The 22,625-nt window shown below is 46.7% G+C and overlaps 1 protein-coding gene across 1 annotated transcript; it reads left to right on the top strand.

The window, feature by feature from the left end:
* The first annotated feature begins 1,357 nt into the window (after positions 1-1,357).
* LOC148523787 (G2/M phase-specific E3 ubiquitin-protein ligase-like) lies at positions 1,358-12,949 on the top strand. Its single transcript, XM_088472749.1, has 11 exons — positions 1,358-1,371; positions 3,326-3,387; positions 3,611-3,708; positions 4,922-5,023; positions 5,979-6,103; positions 6,331-6,490; positions 6,755-6,861; positions 8,528-8,644; positions 10,398-10,534; positions 12,717-12,791; positions 12,879-12,949. Exons 1-11 carry the CDS (start codon positions 1,358-1,360, stop codon positions 12,947-12,949), a joined length of 1,068 nt encoding a protein of 355 aa, XP_088328875.1.
* Positions 12,950-22,625: the final 9,676 nt, after the last annotated feature.

The raw sequence follows: 22,625 nt of genomic DNA, 5'->3' as shown, positions 1-22,625 counted from the left end.
TGGTGCAAGACCCGGAGCGACAGCTTGGCTGTCGCTATGCGGGTCTCGCGCATGCGCACGACGGAGCTACCTCCATCGTGTGCATGCGCATTAGCGTACCATCGACCCGCTTGTGAGCATCCTACGCTCGCGAGCGGGTCTGAATTAGGCCCTCTGTGCACTATATTTCCATTAGTGTAAGAATTGACCTCAGAGGAGGAGCGCTTGAGTTTACTTTTCTGTTTTTGTAAGCATCTGCTCCAGGCCCAGGGTGCAGGCTTTTAGGGCGCACAAGAGATGCAGTCACATCATTGCTGCACCTTGCCAATTTAATAAGAAAAAGATTGGACCACTGACGTGGCTCCAGTTTTCCCGTGGGACCCTCCCCCCTGTTGAGCCAACCTGTTTGCCACCTCGGAAGTCAGCAAATTTGGTACACAGGCTTATTGCAGAGTATGATGTGAATGTGCATTAATAATGTACATGGGGCTACACTAAGTGGTAATAACTTTAGGAAGAAAACTTTAAGTCCATGGACCAGGGTTGCCGACATTAAACTCCCTCCTTCCGGGAGGGAGCTGTCGGACAATCACAGGGGAAAGTCTCTCGGTAAAAAGGGGGCGTGTCACGGGAGAAAAGGGGGTGTGACTATGATGATGACACACCATTGGGGGCGGGGCATGGGCGTGACAGCGCGATCGCGTCATCGTAGCCCTGCCCCCTGCATCACAAAGTCATTAATATCGGCATTGTAATGCAGGGGGCGGGACTACGATGACGCGATTCAGCGCAAATCGCGTCATCGGCCCCCCCGCTGCCGGGGTTTAGGCAGGTGGGTCGCTGGGGCCGGGAGACTTGCCTACCTTTCCGGGGGGCCGGGAGCGGCACCCGATTTTCGGGAGGCTCCCGGCCGAATCGGGAGGGTAGGCAAGTATGCCATGGACTTGCCCTGATTTATCTTTGCTTATTATTACAAGGGGCTTACTATTCCCCAGAATGACTCTCTTGAGAGAACTAGTGACCCGGGCAGCAGGAACATGTGCGCAGAGAAATATTGGGCCCAGTACAGATGAATTAGGCTGTGTTTCTGGCCACAGCAGACCCCCAGGCAGTCCGGCCTCTGATGGAGCCCCTGCATGTGCATGATGGAGACCCTGTGTCAGATATCTGACCTACCATGGTTATGCAAATCAGTGATGTCACAGTGGCCAGTGATGTCATAACACAGGACAGCCAGTGAGGCTCACCCTTAGCAGAGACTTGCATTATAGTTACAGAATCCTAGCAAGTTGCATCGTTTTTATTATAAAGCGCATTTTTCTCTAATTCTACTACTGGAGAAGCATCTGGAAGGCTGTAAGACTAAATGTGAGGCGTAATGGCCTCGTCTAGGTAAGTGACTGGTTGTGTTGTGTTTTTAAAAATAGAGATTTCCTTGTTACAAATGTAATATTTATGATCAGATTTACAATTATGTGGAACACCAATAATAGCTAATTTATTTCACCAAGTACATAATACTGTGACTAATTACACAAACATTGATAGCATCCAAAATTGATTAACTTATAATTGTGCTTCAATTGCTTTGAAACAGAAGCTGAGATACTTTAAAGTTTCACTGTTTGTTTGTTTTTGTGGGGATTGTTATTATTATTATTTTTTTTTATATTTTTTTTTATTGAAACACCATAGAATATTATAATTACAAAATTTGTTTAAAAAATAGAATATCACATCAATCCGTTACATAATAGCATATAATAGAATTGTTTTTATTTTTATTTTCATATGAAACCACTTGAATTATTTTAATATTACTAAACAAGCGTTCTCATCCTCTACACCCGGCCTGGACAACCTGTTGCTCCCCAGCTGCTGAGAAACTACAAATCCCAGCATGCCCTGCAACAGTTTCGCTATTAGGTAATGCTAAAACTGTACCAGGGCATGCTGGGACTTGTAGTTTCACAACAGCTGTAGAGCCACAGGTTGGCTCTACACAAACTTCTTTAATGTAGTTGTCTCTAAGATAAGTTTGGAAACGCACCAGCCCTCATCCTCCTCATTATAAACCATCCAATCCGCTTATAAAGCTAAATTCAAAATTATCCAAGGAAACAATTTGTTCTGTTTTGTTATTGTCTTGTTCGAATATTAGGAACAGTTTTATGCTGTATCAAAATTCTGTTCTTAGGGGCCAATGTAATTGTGTTCATTCTAGCACCCTGCACCTGTCACAGCCCGTGCAGTTCCTCTTTTCTGCCTGGGGTGTCGCTCTCTGCTCTGGTGCTTCTAGCATACTCAGCTGATGCAACACACTGCCCAGATACAGACCAGAGTGTGCTAGAATGAAGACTAATGTAATCTGACCTGCAGAAGTATATACCTTATTACTGCAAACCCATTACCAATATCATTGTAATAATGCATATAGATAATAACAGTAGCATTACTGTAGTATTGGCATAAACAGGCTCGACGCATTCAGCCATTTGGACTCTGCTGCCGCCCGTTAAGGGGTGATGCTATGCACTGACTGCAGACAGCATGGGGTGACGCTGTGTGCTGACTGCAGACAGCATGGGGTGACGCTGTGCACTGACTGCAGACAGCATGGGGTGACGCTGTGCACTGACTGCAGACGGCATGGGGTGACGCTGTGCTCTGACTGCAGATGGCATGGGGTGACGCTGTGTGCTGACTGTAGATGGCATGGGGTAACGCTGTGCTCTGACTGCAGACGGCATGGGGTGACGCCGTGCACTGACTGCAGGCTGCATGGGGTGACGCTGTGCTCTGACAGCAGATGGCATGGATGGGGTGAGGCTGTGCTCTGACTGCAGATGGCATGGGGTGATGCTGTGCTCTGACTGCAGATGGCATGGGGTGACGCTGTGCTCTGACTGCAGATGGCATGGGGTGACACTGTGCGCTGACTGCATATGGCATGGGGTGATGCTGTGCACTAACTGCAGATGGCATGGGGTGATGCTGTGCACTGACTACAGACAGCATGGGGTTATGCTGTGTGCTGACTGCAGATGGCATGGGGTGATTCTTGTCACTCGGTTGGCATTGGGCTCAGCTGCAGGGCCGCGGGCAGGGGAGGGACTTGTTTCCCCTTCATATATAACTGACTGAACTCAGTACCGCCGCTTTCCAGCTCACTTTAACCCATGCTTATCTGGTCCCATAAAGGTAATTTTATACAGCAGCAGCACCTTGAGATCCACTTCTACTAAAGCACCAGCTCACAGAATAGATTACATATGACATATACATAAAGGAGGATTATTATTTGCACTTATAATTCACAATTTTGTTTTTGCATCTCTATCTTTAGTAAGAGAAAGCAGAAGACGAATAGAGATTCGGCATCAAGCTCATCGCTAGAAGTCGATCCAGGTAAGACAGGGGCCAGAAGTCTGTATACACCTTCAGTAATATATCTGTCATTTTGACATAGAGTAAAGCTGGGTACACACCTGGTCGAGCATCGCTCTCTCTACCCTCTGTCTCACAACTACATTCCCTCACCTATCTTGCATGTACTTGTTCTGGTTTAATGTGTGATTTGTGTTTTGTATGAAGAACACACCATACATAATGTCTTGCCTTGCTTCCACAGCATGCATTTTCTGTGGTCGTGCAGAGAATGACGTGCCCAAGTATGGAGAGCTGCTGCGTAACGCCAAGGAGAAGCTGACCATCCACCACTACTGCCTGGTAAGTATGGAAAGTAATGATGCATCAGTTATAGCAGCTGAAATCAGCCTGTTATACAGTAAGGTGCAGATTTATCACAATCTACCATATTTACGCAAATGTGATAATCATTTTGTCCTATGGGCCTGATTCGGCTTGGAACGCAAGTCTGCGGACACACACGCACCCTGCCAATGTTTGCGTTCTGCGCATGCGTATGCATCACAGTGCATGAACCGGCCGCTGCGATCGGGAAGCGATCGCAGTGGGCACGCAGTCCGATCGAACAGTGATTAACAGGAAGTGACCATTTTTGGTGGGGGTGGAGAGATGGGGTGGTTGAAGGAATGCAGGCGTGCCAGTGCGTTTGAACGCTGTAACAGGGGCCTGCATAATAAAGCCCCTGCGATGGCATACGCAGCCTGAGCTCTAGATACCAACAGGAAGTTTAGCAATTTCTGAGTCAGGTCAGCTCTACCACAACTGTGCATCTGGGTCCGATGTTACACCATGTTTCCGATGTTTTTGCAGACTACTATAGGTATTGCGGATGTAAGTATTGGGAAGTGGGTGGCTTACTGAAGTGGGCAGCGTCTGAGTATAGTGCTGCGATCGCATTGCGAATGCATTCATTACCATATTTTCGCGAAGGCCGGATGCGTGTGATTGCAGACTTGCGATCCATCCTGAATCAGGAAATATATTCGCATGGTGATAATGTAAATGTTTACTCAAATTTATCAATCTCCTCTTCCCGGGAGGCCAGTGCCGATAAGAGCCAAGTCACGGTAAGCCTTTGAAGCAGAGAGATAGCTTGTAGGTGTTTTGGGCAGGGGTGTAGAGAATCGGGCCATGGGGAAAGGTTGTGGCCTAATTGTGGGAGGCGTGGCAATGCCCCCTTAGGAGGGTGGTGCTGTGAGCCCCTCAGCCTAGCACAAAGCCATGGGAGGGTGCGATCAGTGTGATAGCTCCCCCCAAAGGCAACAAATTGTTCTACCAAATTAAACCATATCTTTTCTGTTAATTAAAATGGTGGGAAAAAAAAACAAAAAACATTTTGTTTTGATTTTTAACTTTAGGCATTAAATATTATTGGAGTCCTCTCCTAAGGATATGTAGTTATCTGTGCAGTTTCATTAACATGCTAAGTGCATAAAACATTATAAAACTGTATTGGAGCATATGTTAGAGATACAAGTGTTCCTAATTGTTATCTCCCCTCTTTCCTATCCAGTTACTATCCAGCGGTGTGCTGCAGAGGGGCAGTGACAGGCAAGGCTTCTATGGCTTCCTGTACCCAGACATGCGAAAGGCAGCCAGCCGTGCGGCAGAGCAGGTGAGGAGCTGATCGTACTGATACTTTCTCATGTCATGTGACCGGCGCTAAGGAAGTCAACGGAGAACTGAATGACACATATTTGGCCTAATAGGGAGTTTATTCTATTCCCTGATAATCCACAGAGAATAAAATAAACAGCTTTGTGATCCCACAGTGAGAACGGCTCTGCCTGGAGCTACGGTGCAGAATGACTGTGGAACTGCAGTGACCAGGAAGGTCAAAAGCCACTCAGCCAGTCAGAAGTGTTTTCCCAAGGTGGCTGACAGATTCTGGAGAGTCTTATTTATATAAAATGTTTGGGTGTATGGACCTAATTCAGAGGTGGATGCTTGGCAGGTATTGGCGCAGTTGGCCATTGTGTTTTAATTACTGTTCATGTGTCCTGATGGTTTACCGACTGTGGTCGTAGTGAGTATTTGGATGCAGAGCACACAGTGGGTGCTTGTGGAAAGAAACGGGGGAGGAGGTGGAGGTTGTAGCTAGTCTAACACAATTCCCCAAATAGTCTTTGGGAGCAGATAAGCGATGCCGCCTGTCAGCGGTAATGCAGATCTTTCTGCTTCCCTGAGCCAGTGTGCTGCTAAATTCACATGTGTGATCCAGCTTGTCGGTTCCTGCATGCACAGAGGACTGGAAGCTCAGACATGCACTTGCACTTACCTAATTTAAAAAAAAAAGAAAGAAAAAAGATTAAAGTCCCATAGGTCTCTCTGTAGGACGGGCGATCGGCCGCAGCAGCTATGATTGGAAGCCTTAGAGGAGCTATTTTCTATCTCTCCCACTAAGGTGGTTAGCAGAGGACCTGGCTATACTTGAGCGTTATATACAGTGACTGTTCTATTATTAGGAAGTAAAAGGAGTCTAGAACAAAGGTTATTTATACTGGGGAACCTATTTACACTCATTGTTCATGTTTTGCTCAGTATTGTAATTAGTTAATCATGTTTTGCAGCCCTGCACAGTGTGCAAGAGGATGGGCGCCTCCATACGCTGCAGTAGGAAGGGCTGTGCTGAGACCGTGCACTTCCCCTGTGGCCAGGAAAAGGAATTTATATTCCAGTACTTCAAGGAGTTTCCGTGAGTAATCCATTTGCTTCTAGGTATATAGGGCTCGATTCACACCCGTTTGCTAGATGCGTTCACAGGAAGCCGGCATATGCAAATCCGGCAAGGTAGGCAGTCGCACGGCAAGGCATTAGCACGCCCAATATGTCTTGGTGTGCGATCGCGCTGTGTATGTATTACAATAGGGTTTGTTGTTTGAACTTCTCACAATTTATTCTGTAATATCTGTTTCCCTGCAGATCATTTTGCCCAAGGCATCGGCCTGTTCAGAAGGCTGCGGTACAGGATGGAGTAAGTGCATGTACCATATGCCTGGAGGAGCTGACTCCCGCCCCTGCATATGATGTGATTAAGAGCCCCTGCTGCAAAAACACCTGGTTCCACAGGACTTGCCTGCTGGTGAGCTATGGCTTTACTATTTACTCCTCACTATCAAAGGCACCGGGAGGAGGCCAACCAGGAGAGAGCCAAGGCATGAGAGCCAATGGAGTGGAGGGTTTGAAGCTGATCCCGGTGTCTGCTCTCTGTATATGAAGGATTATGGCGAATGCGACCTGACGTTAGCTGGTCAGCTTGTACTTGCTCGTCAGCTCTTGTGCAGGACATTTGCTTTATGACTGTAGATATATATTTGGTATTTCATCGGAACTTCTTACATTACAGATGCAGGCATTAAACGCAGGGAAGTATTTCCTGAAGTGCCCCATATGCCAGAACATGGAGAGTTTCCAGCAGGAGATGCTGCGAATGGGAATTTACATTCCCCACAGGTATATGTAACTATTGTATTTATCTAGAACATAGAATCCAGCTCCATCACAGAGGCTTTGCTGGAACTCTCGTTCGGTCGCATAGATATATGCATGTGCCAACCAGGGGGCATTTTAAGACTGGAGGGGGCCCATGTGAGGATTTCTGTGAGCCCCCTCCCCCTGAAAAAAAAAATGCCACTGGCGCATGCGCAGAACATCACCAACAATCTGGAATTTACCCAGAATCCCTTGTGCATGTGCAATAATCTGGCGTTATATCCGTACATATGGTGCAGCTGCCATGTCTCTGGGGATCGCTTCTGAAACACGGTGCTGGCTGCATTTTTTGAAAGCTATCAATGGAATAATGGGGCGAACGGCGTCAGTACGGCTCTGAGACAAGTCTGTTGCATCCGTCATTGTAACTACCAAAGTGCCTTCTCTTTGGAAACTTACACACCATGCTCCAGCTTGCACACTTCTATCATAGCTGAAAGCCTTCAGGCTTCTACTGACAGCCATAAGTAATAGCCAGCTAGGAGTGCAATGACCATGAGGTTTATAATATAGTCACAGTGCTGGACACTCCATGCCAGCCCCAGTTTCCTTGGCCAGGTCTGTAGATTTGGTGCCCGGGACACATTAAGACAAATTTATGTGTGGAGGATACCAAGGACCCATTACAGTGTCCACATATAATGTGTTTTCTGCCATCTGTATTAGTCGGGGGAGGCCCATGTAGTTGCCAGTTTCTGCCTGATAATATTACTGTGTGTCTGGCAAGGCTTGGAAAGGACTACATCAGTGGTTCCCAAACTTTCTTGGATCATGGCACCCTTACTATCTCAGTATTATTTTGCTGCACTCCTAGGCCAAGGAATAGATTCAATTAGCGTTGAGGTTCTTTTGGAAATTCTATTGCTAATGTAATACTAGCAAAACCAAGTGAGGTCATCTCACAATAATAACCTCTTATGTGTGTATAAGACATACAGACATACATATATACATACCGGCAGGGTCACGCATAGACACATACATTACATACAGATAAGCGGGGTCACATATAGACACATACATTACATACAGACAGGCAGGGTCATATATAGAGACATACATACATACAGACAGGCAGGGTCATATATAGAGACATACATTTCATACAGACAGGCAGGGTCACACATAGACACATACATTACATACAGACTGGCAGGGTCACACTGACGTACCTCTCACCTTGATGTGGAGCCATTAGCTCCTTCCTCCATGCTGCCAGGACAAGCTGCTGTAGTCACGCCCTCTGCTGGGGTCAGAGAAGCATGTGCTGGGCTCCACCAATCACGGCTCAGCACAGGCTCCTCTGACCCTGGAGCCTCACCATAGAGCAGCAGGAAGGAAGGACCAGACCTGCTGCTTTGTATCTCCCACCACCATCTGGCCCTTCCCTAATGCAGTTCTCCCAAAATCAGGAGTACCGCATGTTCCCAGAGACTGGCTGGGGAGAACGCCTGGTGGTAGGCAGGCCCGGGCCTGCGCGGCACTCCTGTAAATACACTGCAACTCGTCAGGGCACCATGGTACACAGTTTGGGAAATGCTGGACTAGATGAAACAGACAGAATAAAGCATTGTAATGTCACATTGATTAATTACATCAGCGATATTAACTCACATTAACCTTTCAGAGATGCATCCTGGGAACTGGAGAACAACGCCTTCGGAGAACTGCTGCAGGTCCACCAACAGTGTGACGTGGATCCCTGCCGCTGCGAGCGTGGAAGAACTCACAGCGAGAGCAGCAGGTAAAACTTTTTGCATTTTATTTAGTAAGGACTGCCAGTGTGCTAAGGCCCAGCAGCAGCCCCTGGGAAGGTTCCACTGCTCATTCCGCATGATTAATGCCACCAAGACTCTTGATAAATAGGCCCCTACGTTTATTAGCTAAGGATCTACTGGGTGTTTGCGTAATATATGTGACGGTGTATTTACTAAGAGGCTGAGGACCTCATTCAGAGTCTCTCGTTAGGGCACGCTTGCTCACAGGGAGCGATAATCGCACATCTGCACATGCATATAATTCGCAGTGCGCGTGCGCAAGTCATTCGCTGCAATCTGATTTTGCTAGCTCGCAAGCCACTTTCAGGTCATTGGTTTGAGTGACAGATAGTGCCATTTGTGGGTGGTAACAGGGGAAGGTGCTTGTAAACAGGGAGTGGTTGTGCGAACGCAGGCGTGTCTGGCCGCTAGAACGGCATTTAAAGGGTGTGCATAATTAGCAAAGTAGCGTCATAGCACATGTGACTTGGTTGTTTTTTAGCCTGAACTGCTCGCAGTGCTTGGGGTAGGTTAGGTCAACCTTAAGAGCTGCGAGCAGCTCCGATGGCCTTTGATATTCACGATTAATCAGACTCTTCCCGGAGATGACGTGTGCTGCGAGTGACAGGTGGGAGGTTTGATAGTCCAGCGTACGCTAACTGCCGTCGCTCACTAAGACATCATAGAGGGTGTCCTTACAGAGCGATCATTTGATTTGCATACCCGGACCCTTTTTGCAAGGGACCGATCGCATCTTGCAACCGACTCTGAATGAGGTCCTGATATCTCTCACATTTACTATGTGCTTACTAAGAGGCCGACACTAAGAACCTGGCTACTATAATTGTTTTCTGTTATTATATATGTTATGGGATGGGTACAGGATGCGCCGGGATACTGAACGTATCCCATATTTTTTATGTGTTGTGAATCTATTGTGTATTCAATAAATTGTATCATTGGAATCTTTATCAGAGAGTTCCCAGTACCTTAGGTTTTCTTGACAGCGCTGCCCACTTTGTTATTCTTTTCACCCCACACTTACCTGCTCCTCCACCTCCATCTTCTTCCTCTGCCCTATAATTCCGTTCTTCTCTTTATCGTGCTTCACTGTGCTGGTTGGGCGGCTCAGAGGCTTCTCTTCCCGGCTGCTCTTCTATTCGGCACCAGAGACACATTATGATATCCCATGCCCACAATATAAATCAATGAGGGAAGCAGGGTGGCGTTTCAACCATTGCGCCAGGTGGCATATCAAGTATTGTGCTGGGTTGTGTATCAGCCGTTACAATGTCGCAGCCACTGGCACTGTAACATAGCATTTCGCATACAGATACACCCGCAGTCACACACAGAATATAGGCATGCCGCAAATCATTTTAATCAGCAGAAGCTGCTTATGCGTCCTACTCCCATCACTGTTTGATTAAGATGCATTTGAAGGTAAAAAAAAATGCATGAAAATATGCTCAGCACTACAGAGTCGTGTCATGGCATGGCGTGACAAGAGGGGCACGCAAGGAGGCTAGATGTATTTGGACACAACTGTATAATATAACTCCCCTACAAATTGGGAAATGTTTGCTGTAGAATTGCTGAAATGCATACATTCTTATAAGATGCCAAATTGTTTAATCCTCTCTAGAATACAATAAAACATTTAGTATCTTCAGGGCTATTTCTCAGACTTATAGCTCCAGCTGTAGGGAAGAGATTTATCCTCTGTGTCTCCTCTTTCAGTGAATGGTATATAATTCGGTGTCACTGCTGTGGGTCAGCGGGAACCCACCTCGCCTGCTCAGCCCTGAGATCTGCTGAGAGCACATGGACCTGTGCAGAGTGTGCCTCCATTCTGGAGAAGCCGGAGGATGCTGATGGTAAGTACTATCCCCGGTCATTTGTCACGTATTACTAGGTAGTACAGTATCTAACATCATAACTTATATTTCACTTACGTGGTAGAATGAGACATTAGTGAAGACTATCATTAAGTTACCAATATTGGGTTATTGGCGCTGTAGTGTAATTGATAGAGATGAGCGGTTCGGATTCTGTGGAATCCGAACCGCTCCGAACATTGGGGATCCGAGTCCACCCGAACCCTGTTCGGGTGTTCACCGCCTGACTCGGATCCCCGTTCGGGGCCGAACGGCGGCCGCCTGATGTCGGATTCTCACTAGAGAATCCGACATCAGGTCTCCTCGCGTGTAGGGCAGAGCGCAGTGATAGCGCTCTGCCCTACACAGACACAGACACACAGCCGCCAGCGGCAGCTGTGTGTTTGTTACAGCAGCCAATGAGAGTCACACAGACTCTCATTGGCTGCTGCACGGAGGGAGCCGGCTGGAGCTCACACATGAGCTCCGTCTTCCGGCTCCCTCCTCAGCGTGTGACAGAGCGGACGGCGCGGGAGCGGGGATACAGGTAAGTTTTATTATTTTTATTTTTTTACTTGTCAAAGGTCCGGGGGCGCTACTGGGGGGGGTCTGCACTACTGGGGGGGTCTGCTACTGGGGGGGGCTATACTACTGGGGGGGCCATACTACAGAGGGGCCTGCTACTGGGGGGGGCTATACTACTGGGGGGGGTCTGCACTACTGGGGGGGGTCTGCTACTGGGGGGGGCAATACTACTGGGGGGGCCATACTACAGAGGGGCCTGCTACTGGGGGGGGCTATACTACTGGGGGGGGTCTGCTACTGGGGGGGCCATACTACTGGGGGGGATCTGCACTATTGGGGGGCCATACTACAGAGGGGCCTGCTACTGGGGGGGGGCTATACTACTGGGGGGGTCTGCACTACTGGGGGGGTCTGCTACTAGGCGGGGCTATACTACTGGGGGGGCTATACTACAGAGGGGCCTGCTACTGGGGGGGCTATACTACTGGGGGGGTCTGCTACTGGGGGGGCCATACTACTGAGGGGCCTGCTACTGGGGGGGCTTACTACTACTGGGGGGGCTGCTACTGGGGCAGCCTACTACAGGGGGGGCCATACTACAGGGGGGGCCCATACTACAGGGGGGCTACTACTGGGGCAGCCTACTACTGGGGGGGCCTGCTACTGGGGCAGCCTACTACTGGGGGAGCCATACTACTGGGGGGGCATACTACTGGGTGGCATGCTAATGGGGGGCATACTACTGGGGGGGGCTGCTAATGGGGGGCATACTACTGGGGGGGCCTGCTAATGGGGGGCATACTACTGGGGGGCATTCTACTGGGGGCACTGCATAGTGGACCCTACTACTAAGGGGACTGCATAGGGGGCACCACTGCTGGGGGACATTGTGTAAGGGACACCGCTACTGTGGGCATTGTGTAAAAGGGTCACTACTGTGGGCATTGTGTAAAAGGGGCACTACTGTGTGTTGTAACATAAATAAGAGACACTACTTTATGGTGTAATGTGAATCAGGCCCTATGTGCGGTGTAATGCTAATAAGATTGTGCACTGTGACTCCTAGGGCCGTAGCCCACTTTGTAAACAAGTACTGTGACTCTGCTGGCCGTACCCCACTGGGTGGGTGCACTACTTTTCATTTCTGCCACTGCTGTGTGGCAATGTGTCATAGATGTGCTTTATACTGTGGTGTCGTTGTGCCGCTGCTTTGTCGCTTAGTAACCAGTCAGCTCACTGCAACCTTTGGCCAATAATGTTGAAAACAATATTATAAGCTGTGATATGGTCTAAATTGACTGGAAATTAATGTTATTGAGGTTAATAATACTCTAGGAAGAAAAAAAAGACCAATTTATGTGATTTTAGCTTTTTTTGTCAATTTTTGTAAAAAAATCCAAATCCAAATCCAAATCCAAATCCAAATCCAGTCACCGCAGTTTGGCAAATCCAAATCCAAATCCAAAGCCGGACGACGAATTAGAACCAAATCCAAATCCAAATCCGGCAAAAATGGTCCGGCGCACATCCCTAGTAATTGATGTGTGGCCCTTTTCATGTTACAGTAGCTTTAGCCAACCTGCGACCTGTAGGACACAGAGTACGTCCATCCACATAAACATATCGCTAACAATCTTGGATCTCTTTCTGATTGCAGAGTCATTAGCAGAGGCATCTGTGGTAATACCATCAACGAGCAGAGCAAATCCTCCACCTGCAGTAACACCAGGAGAGACCTGCGCCCGGACGAGGGGGCATCATTCAGTAACATCTGGAGAGACCTGCGCCCGGGTGAGGGGGCATCATTCATTAACACCAAGAGAGACTTGCGCCCGGGTGAGGGGTTACAAAATGATAACATCCAGGAGGACCAGAAAATTACCATTATAGGGTGCTAAACCCAGAACCTGGGGGCCCAGGTGGAGACAAAATGCCTCATGATCCGCTCCCTACCTGTCATACACTTCCTGCAGGAACAGAGAACTGTGTGGATCCGTGCAGTGTATCTCACTCTTGCCCCCATATACACATCAGTGGAATTAGAGCAATTAAATAACTTTTGCTTTCCAAACCAAGTAAAGAGAAAAATCTTCTTTATATAATATTTTAGCAGGGGATTACAAATCAGCAATATTGATATCAGCCATACCTAAGGCTTCAATCCAAAGGCTCTCATTCACACACACTTCAAGTACAAGTAACTAACATACAAAGTATATAGTATACTTTTGTCTATGTGTTCAGATAACACCGGTGATTCATTATCTTCAACATAAGATCTAGTTCATGTTAATGTGGGGAGCCCTCGTTTCACAATGCCCAGGTCTTTCAATTTACATTGCAGACACTCTACTGCAGTCTCAGGTCCATGTACGAGCTGAAGAGCCTTTGTCTAGGTCTTGATTTATAAACCATTGTATGGGTATTGATTTTCCGGATATTAAGCCCATATTTGTTACATACTGGGTATCTAGCACTGATTGGTACAACATAGCAATGACCATTCTTATCTCTTGCACATGCTCAGTAAGCACTAAGATATACTCAGGACAAAGAAATACAGTTATGACGTGTCCTAGAATGTCTGGAGTTGCACTATCTCAAAGCCCCTCTTTGTCTAAAGAATATGGACATCGCTGTCAGTAACCCATAATGCTTAGCATCTCTACACATCTTACAATGGTTATTCTATTGGAATGTGGCTAACTGTCTACAACTAACACCATATAAGGTCTTAAGGGCTCATTTCTGCTAATGACAGGTACAAGTAGGCCCCCCAATATATGTCTTGTCTGACCCCAAAGGTGAATCTGACCAGTCTATGCATTGACTAGAACTACATGAATACAATCTCTTTTCAAACCTCAATGGGGCCTAGCACAGTTGTGTATTACAACTTATTTACCTATGTAGAAATTAATTATTTAACCCACTGGTTACACTTCAGTCCTGCTATTTATCCTGTACTTCAATTACATATTCAAATGAGTTTTAATTAAAGACTGTTGCTTTTAATCAGACATTATAAATTTAAGTGGTTGGCATGGTTCCTGGCATCCTCCCATCAGTTATGGATTGGTTGATGGATCCCTGCAGTGTTCTGAAAATCAATTCATCAGTGAACATTATCAATGGGGATTGTGTTAATCTGTGCTGCTGCCACCGTTATGTGGACTTTCTCCAAGTTATCTGAGACCGCAATCACTAGTGACAGATGGACCTTAATATCTCTAGCCCACGATCTTCATATAGCAAGGTGAACAGTATCTTTTAGTATTATCATCTATGATCCGCCATCTCAGGAAGCATCTGTGAGCCTGTAGATTACACTCGGCCCGAAATAAGAAACAACATATTATATAACGCGACCTCTTGGCATTCTAACATCTTCGATAAGTTAAACACATATATATTCCTTTTATCGTGCATTTTCTATATGCAGGGGGTTCTGACAGTGCACTGCCGCTGCCATAATGCTCCTGTGCCAGCTAGACCCAGCATCTACTTCGCCTACCACTTGCTAATGAAAGGTGAGCTGCTATTTTCATAGGAGTATGACAGGGAGAGGTGAGAGGTGAGGCAGCAACAAGATCAGCCTCCCCTTTGACTATCAGAAACTGCCTGGAGCACAGGGAAGACCGTGCCATAGGCAAAAATACTGCACTGAAAAAGGTGGGTGGCAGCTCAGTTCTGCGGTAAACCGATGGTGAGTCAGCAGAATTTCTAGAATCAAATGGAGACAGAACAAGCGCCTGATAGTGTAGCAGAAAAGCTAATTTCACTTCACAATGGGCACAACTCCAAATGATATTGTATTGGTAATAACATGTATGTTTCCCTCCTCAGTTGTATGTAATAATCTTTTGTATAGCGTTATTCTAGGGTCTAGTCAGCATGAGGTCTGGTGTATGGAAAGGTGACAAAACCCCTCTTGACTAGTCCCCTTTGAAGCTGGGCAAGCGAGGATGTAAGAAGGTCTCTTCCTAAAACAGTCATTAAGAGCCCTGTGTTCTGTTTGGGGACAGTGATCAAAAGAATGGATGGACCAGGGAGACACTCGCTCTCCAGAGGTGTGAATCTCCTCACCTAGTCACTGGGCATGTTTATTGACCCAAGCCTGTTCCCCAAACTTCAAATAGAGCTGAGTGTGTAGTTAAAGAACCCCTGCTCAGGTTGCCAGGAACCCTGAGCTTCAGCCAGCTAAACAATCCACTCTGAGCTAAAAAGGGTAAAATCATCCCCAGGGAGGGGGTGAGGGGGTGCCTGGAGAAAGCAGGCATAAATATGTGAGTCAACCCTGACCCAATGGTTCATCCTGCACGAGGCTATCGAAGGATACAAATGATCCCGAGTTCGTCACTGGGAAGGCCTCGTCCCAGAACCATTTAATCCGCCGTGACCTGAATGGTTTGTTTCCTCATTTATTATTTTATTTTCTGGAAAGTGTGAGTAACTGTGATTTTTTTTAACATTATTATATTCTTTGTAAACTTTTGTACATAAGCTTTGAAAACATTCTTCAATTAAACATTAATTCTAATTCTGGATCTGTGTTTTTATGACCCAAGGCCTCATATGGCTCATGTTATCTATTTTTCCAAATATTGATAAATGTGTGTGCAGGTAAGAGCAGAAGCTTACCTTATGCTTTAGCATTATATTCTTCTGCTGGTGGCAGTAACCAGGTTTAGTTAATCACACATGCTGAGGTAACCTGTAAAAGTCACGGGTGGCGATTCTCAGATTGGCGTATCTGGAGGGTCGGCCCACAGGACCCTGACAGATAGTGTAATATTATGGTTGAAAATCCTTTGATAATATGCGTATCAAATGTACGCTTGTTCAAAAGCGTAACTGCAGGAGTTTAACTTTGTAGGTTTGGTACTCCTCCCAGAAGAGAATACTTCACTTATGAGAAGCCCCATATATCAATAAAAGATTTCTCTATAGCATAGTATGTACGTTTAAAAAATAGGAACAACACATACAGCATACAAGCTATTTCATACAGAATAAAATAGCTTATCTGTGAATGAAGATGTGAGGGCGTGGATGCCGTCCAATAGGATATCTCCTTTTGAGAAGCAAAAGTTCAGAAGACGAAGCAAACAAGAAGGTAGATCCAAAAAACAAAGCTATATTCAGCTTGTCACCGCACCATTTATCACAATCTGAAGTATCCATACTCAGTAAAGGATTGATGTTTGCCCTCACACAGAAACCCAATACATTTAAAATGTTTATCGATTTGAACACATTTGCCAGGAAATGAACACTTACAAAGCATTTTGCAAAGAAGGAAACGTCCATAACAACTAATTATAACAACTTCTCTAAATTAGGATACTCAGGCACTGGCCTCGTCTCTCCGAGAAAATGGGGCTGATGCCCTAACGTGCGAAATATGACAATCTTCCAGCAGCTTAGGGGGCACTTAGCTTAAACTACTCGTACAAGATCTGCACATGCATAGTTTGTAACATGGACGTGTGAAGATCTCGCTCCATAGGAGTTGTACATAAACCCAATGAATTGGGTCCATAATATCCTATACAAGTTTGACAGAAATATTTAATTTTTCTAGCAGTTTCTTTTGTTTACATAAAAAAAGACATTTATAGGATTTTGGCTCCAGCTGTTCAGTTTTATGTCACATTGGGCCTGATTCAGAGCCGCTCGTAAGCGGCCGCTAGTTCGTTCTGAGCGATGTTTGCCCAACTGCGCATGTGTACGGATCGTAATACGCATGCGCGAACCAGTCAGTGCGGCCGAAAATCGTTTGTTCGCTAAATAGCGAATGCCTGCTATTTTGAGTGTCATGAGGAGGCGTATGTGGGTGGTAACATGGAAAGGTGCTTGAAAACGGGGAGTGGAGATCCGAACGCAGGCGTGCTTAAAGGTCAAAACGTGCGTTTTATGGGTGTGCATAATTATTTTATAGCCAGAACTGCTCGCAAGATTGTGGTAGCAAAAACCAACCACAAGAATAGTGAGCAGTTCATACGCTGGTCGATGTACTCGATTAATCTAATAAATAGCGGACATGACGTAGGATGCGAGCGGCCAGGGGGCGTATTTTTTCAAAAAACGACCGCAAGTTTTGTTCGCTTGTTCAGACATAGAGGTGTGAACAGACCGCAAAGAGCGAACGGTTCAATTGAATAGCCACCCCTATTATCTGGACGAACGACCACAAATAGCGTCCAGCTCTGAATCAGGCCCATTGTTCAGTATGGTGACAAATGTAATTCATTACTGTAAAGTAATCTTGCTCTACTCAGTTCTTCCAAAAAACATACAACCTTGCTCTACTTATTTCTTAAAAAATAGCACTGTAATATGAATGTTCTGTCCTGGGTCTTGCTATGGGATGTAGTTATGTTGCTGCCGCCGGTCACAATCCTGATGGCAGAATGCCGGCTAGAGATTCATGATAGGCGTAGAAATACAGACGCCTATCATAATCCCGACGCCTGAATTCAGAACGATGAATGCCCAAAGGAGGTAAGTCTGGGGCGCCCATCCTGTTAGCCGTGGGGGGGGGGAAGAGTTAGGTTTAGTGCACTTAGCGGGGTTAGGTTTAGGAAGTGGTAAGGGGGTGGTTAGGGTTAGGCACTAGGGGGGCGGTTAGGGTTAGGCACCACTAAGGGAGAATTAGGGGGGAGACAGGGGAGGTTGGGATACTTACCTGCCTCTATCTGGATTTTCATCCTGTCGGGCAGCCACTGTCGGGATTTGAACCGGCGGCTAAACAGTCGCCAGCATTTCAATCCCATTCCCTTGCTATCGATCTCCTAGATAACACTGTCAGTGATGGATGTATTAGCATGCTTTCTGCCGGACAGTTGCACAGTGGTCTGTGTTTACCTTTTAAAGCATGGCAGTTATATATAAATGTATAAAATACATGTGTATTTGTTTTTAAATATAAGGTGTAGCTTTGTGGAATTGCATTATCCAGATAAAGGAGATTTATGTTCTTACCTGTTAAATCCTTTTCTTTGACTCCATAGGGGGCACAGGGATCACTCTAGCTATAGCCTGGAGAGAGGAGAGTCTGGGTACCAAATAGTTAACATTTATTTCTCAGCAACCCAGGCTCCCTTTCCTTTGTGCCCCGGCCCCAGCCACCGGCAGCCAGTTAAGTTAGCAAGCCATGGCGAGGAGAAGGAAGACAGGCAGACACTCTGAATCACACACATAGGCAAGGTGAACAGAACCGATACTCAAGCAACTAAACCCCATCAGCCAGGTGTGTCGGGGTGGGTGTCCAGTGCCCCCTATGGAGTCCAAGGAAAGGATTTAACCGGTAAAAGCATAAAATCTCCTTTCTTCCTCCACTAAGGGGCACAGGGATCACTCTAGGACATCCCAAAGCTTGTCCCCATATGGGAGGGGATGCTCCTGGGCTTCACACGAAGGCTGCATCTGTAGATGCAAAAGGTGTCAAATACATAGAAGCAAACAAATGTGTGGGCGGGAGACATTGGGGAAGCCTTACAAAGCTGTTCCGTAGAAGTGCTACATTGAGCCATCCAAGAGGCTCCCACTAACCGGGTGGAATGGGCAGTCACCATGGCAGGGGCAGGAAGATCTGCCAAAGAGTAGGCGTGGCAGATAGTCAAACGGAGCCACCTGGCCAAGGACTGCTTAGGAGCCGGCCAGTCCTGCTCGTGAAATCATACAGGACAAACAGAGAACCCGATGTGCGGATATCTCTGGTCCTGCCCACGTAAATCCGGAGAGCCTGCACAACATCCAAAGAGGCTTCCTCCTGTGAAGAATCTGGAATGCTGAAAAGTGGGACCACGATCTTCTGGGTAATGTGAAAGCAAGACAACCCTTGCAATGTAACCCAAGCAAGACCGCAGAATGGACTGATCCGAGTGGAATACCAGAACGGTAACAAGGCGACATTTTTTGGGGCTGATGCGAAGGCAAGCAGAAAATAGTCTTCCATGCAAGCCATCCCATGTCCACCATATCCAGAGGCCAAAGGGAGCCCACTGGAGAGCCCTATGAACCAAGATAGGGTCAATGGAGTCACTGGAGGAACAAATGGCGGCTGTATGTAGAAAACTTTCTGACAAAAGTCAGAATATCTGGAAAGAGTGCAATTGAATCTCTGGAAGAGAACAGACCAGGATGAAACATGTACCTTCAAGGAAGGGAGCGCGGGAGAGGCAGAATGTTAAAACCTGTGGCCAAACACCAATATAAGTATATCAGCCAAAATGCGGAGATAAAGAGTAGCTGAAGAGGGCTTCTAGGCATTAAGCATGGTACAAATGGAAGGCTGCTGACAGTGCAGACGGAAACCGCTCTGCTCAGCGGAGAATGCAGCTGACCTCCATCATGCCTCCTAAAAATTGGGTGTCGCTTCCGACCCCCCGGAAAGGCAGGCAAGCCTCCCGCAGCCGTGTACCCCCCACTGGCCATGATGACGTAATTTACGCTGAATCGCGTCATCATGGCCCTGCCCCCTGCTTCATAATGCCGTTAATTTCAGCATTGTGAAGAGGGGGTGGGGCCACATTAACGCGATTGCGGTTACACCCCCATGCTCCGCCCCAATGAAGTATCATCTCTGCATCACGCCCCCTTTCAGATGTGGTACCCCTCCCCGGCAGGTTTTGTTCTAACTTACGGGGAGTTGGGAGCTATAACACCACCATGGTACCTCTGTTACCAGCAGCAACTGAAGTGACCCCGAGGGGTGTTTGGTTCACTTTTTGGATGTGCTTGGGGATCGTGCGCTACCTTTGTCTTGGTAAAAGTGTCACTATATATAGAGGGAAGGTGTATTCTGGCTAGTGGCTTTGCTGAATGACATGTACGGATCTGTCTTTGTACGGATCTGTGTTTGAACCAGTTCTCTGAACCACTTTGTCCTCCTCAACTCACCTAATCATTTCCTGAAACTGCTCATACTTCGTCCAACATCTCAGAGTTTCTTTCCTCACTCTTTTCTTGCCCCTCACTTTAGTCCTGACCCATTTGACGTAGGTTTCCGGAGGATACGGGCCATCGCTAGGAAATACAAAACAAAATGGAGGAAGTATTGAATAAGAAGGATACAAGTAACATAAAACCCTGAAACAAAACTTCCATTCAAGAAATGACAAACAATCTCCCCCAATCTTATTTGGGTCGAGTCCTCTAAGTTATTACAGCCACTCCAGGTCTCGCCAATTTTACTTACCTCTGGGGCTATGGGTTTGCTGAACTGGGAATTCCCATGTTTTATTTGGCAGAACTAACAGCAATGTATAGCCCTGTTTAAGCTTAAGCAAAGTATGTCTGAGAGCGGTATACATTTCTTAAACGTAAAGCTACAACTAATATCCCTCTCACACCGAGACAAGGACCCGGGGAAAAAAAACAGGTCATGTATCAGTGTGAATGATTCAACCCGGGTTATCTGACCCAGGTCTGCGACCGTGATCATAACCACGGTTTTCCCGGGTCTAAGCCGGGAATGCTGCGGTAAGAAAGGGTGTGTCCAGGTTACCCTACTAAGCTCATTGGCGGATCAGAAATGCTCAGTGATGATGTTGTCTACAAGCTGCAGAAGAACAGCGATGGGGACTTGGCAGGACTGGAAGTGAAAGTGCTTCTGTCTATTCCAGGGAAAGAAGAGATAAAAAGTTAGGTGTACTTCTTTCAGACATGAGCTGAGGCTATAACATGGCTCCAACCCGCGTTTTTGAACACGGCTTCAACCTGTGCCCCAGCTAGGGTTTCCCTTCCACACTAATAACTTTGATCAAGTATTGGTTAATCCCGTATGGGACAACAAGGCTATCTCCATTCACTGTAGACTTCTTAGGTGGGATTTGGATTTCTGGAAAGTCAGGGTGGGACTCTTTTGCTGGCTGAACATGTTCCCCAAATATAGTTGAAACTTTAGCTGAGACATTGCAATACTCCTGTGCTATGTTTAAGGCACGTACATATACAGAAATGCTTCTGAATATATTTCACCGAGGGTATTTGTCTCTATATAATAGCAAGGGGTGAAGGTGCTCTGTGGCCCACGGATGGATGGGGGTCACCTGGTCATGTCAAATTTTAGCGCAACATATATTTGTGGGGGTTTCACCCATGGGTCCCTTACAAAATCTTACTATGGCACCCACAAATGTCTATTTACAAGATACCATAGTGGGAAGAGGTATAGATTGTTGCGCCATTTATACATTATGTGTATGTCCCCTTTGCCATATAGAATAGTGCCAGCATCCTGAGTATCACATGACCTGACACAATACAGCAACTCACCCGCTCCTGGGAGTTCTCTCCATGTGCACCTTTCCTATCTCCTAGGGATCATTCGCTGATACGCTGCTCTTCCACATGGACCTATCCTTGGGCCTCATTGCTGTTCCCGGCTGTCGAAGTGGCACTGTCCCGCTCTCCTGGGCATCACTCCCTGATGCCCTGCTCTCTCTTTTGAATTTATCCTTGGACATGGTCACAGTTCTGTGCTGGCGAAGCGGCAGCTGCTGCCCTGGTCCACAGGTGATCAGTTTGTCCCCGGGATATAATAGTGCTGTTTATAAAGGCACAGACAATATGGATAGATTTACAGGCTGTGTTACAGTATTACCTACATTTGACCATGCAGACAAACATATGGTTCCACGCTCACATCCAGTGAGGTCTGATTAGTATGGTTCCACGGTCACCTCCAGTGAGGTCTGATTAGTATGGTTTCTTGGACAACTTCAGTCTAGTCTGATTAGTATGGTTCCACGGTCATCTCCAGTGAGGTCTGATTAGTACGGTTCCACGCTCACCTCCAGAGAGGTCTGATTAGTATGGTTCCACGCTCACCTCCAGTGACGTCTGATTAGCATGGTTCCACGCTCACCTCCAGTGAGGTCTGATTAGTATGGTTCCATGCTCACCTCCAGTGAGGTCTGATTAGTATGGTTCCACTATCACCTCCAGTGAAATCTGATTAGTATGATTCAACGCTCACCCCCAGTGAGGTCTGATTAGTATGGTTCCACACTCACCTCCAGTGAGGTCTGATTAGTATGGTCCCACACTCACCTCCAGTGAGGTCTTATTAGTATGGTTCCACGCTCACCACCAGTGAGGTTTGATTACTATGATTCCGCCTCTCACCTCCAGTGAGGTCTGATTAGTATGATTCCCCGCTCACGTCCAGTGAGGTCTGATTAGTATGGTTCCACACTCACCTCCAGTGAGCTCTGATTAGTATGGTTCCACGCTCACCACCAGTGAGGTCTGATTAGTATGATTCCCCATCACCTCCAGTGAGGTCTGATTTGTATGATTCCCCACTCACCTCCAGTGAGGTCTGATTAGGATGGTTCCATGCTCATCTCCAGTGAGGTCTGATTAGTATGGTTCCACACTCACCTCCAGTGAGGTGCGATTAGTATGATTCCACACTCACCTCCAGTGAAGTCTGATTAGTATGGTTCCACACTCACCTCCAGTAAGGTCTGATTAGTATGATTCCACCCTCACCTCCAGTGAGGTCTCTTTAGTATGATTCAACGCTCACCCCCAGTGAGGTCTGATTAGTATGGCT

The sequence above is a fragment of the Taudactylus pleione genome, unplaced genomic scaffold (genome assembly GCF_031769625.1).
Source record: "Taudactylus pleione unplaced genomic scaffold, aTauple2 ptg000128l, whole genome shotgun sequence".
Taxonomy (NCBI): domain Eukaryota; kingdom Metazoa; phylum Chordata; class Amphibia; order Anura; family Myobatrachidae; genus Taudactylus; species Taudactylus pleione.
This window is presented reverse-complemented; position numbering and strand designations above follow the sequence as displayed.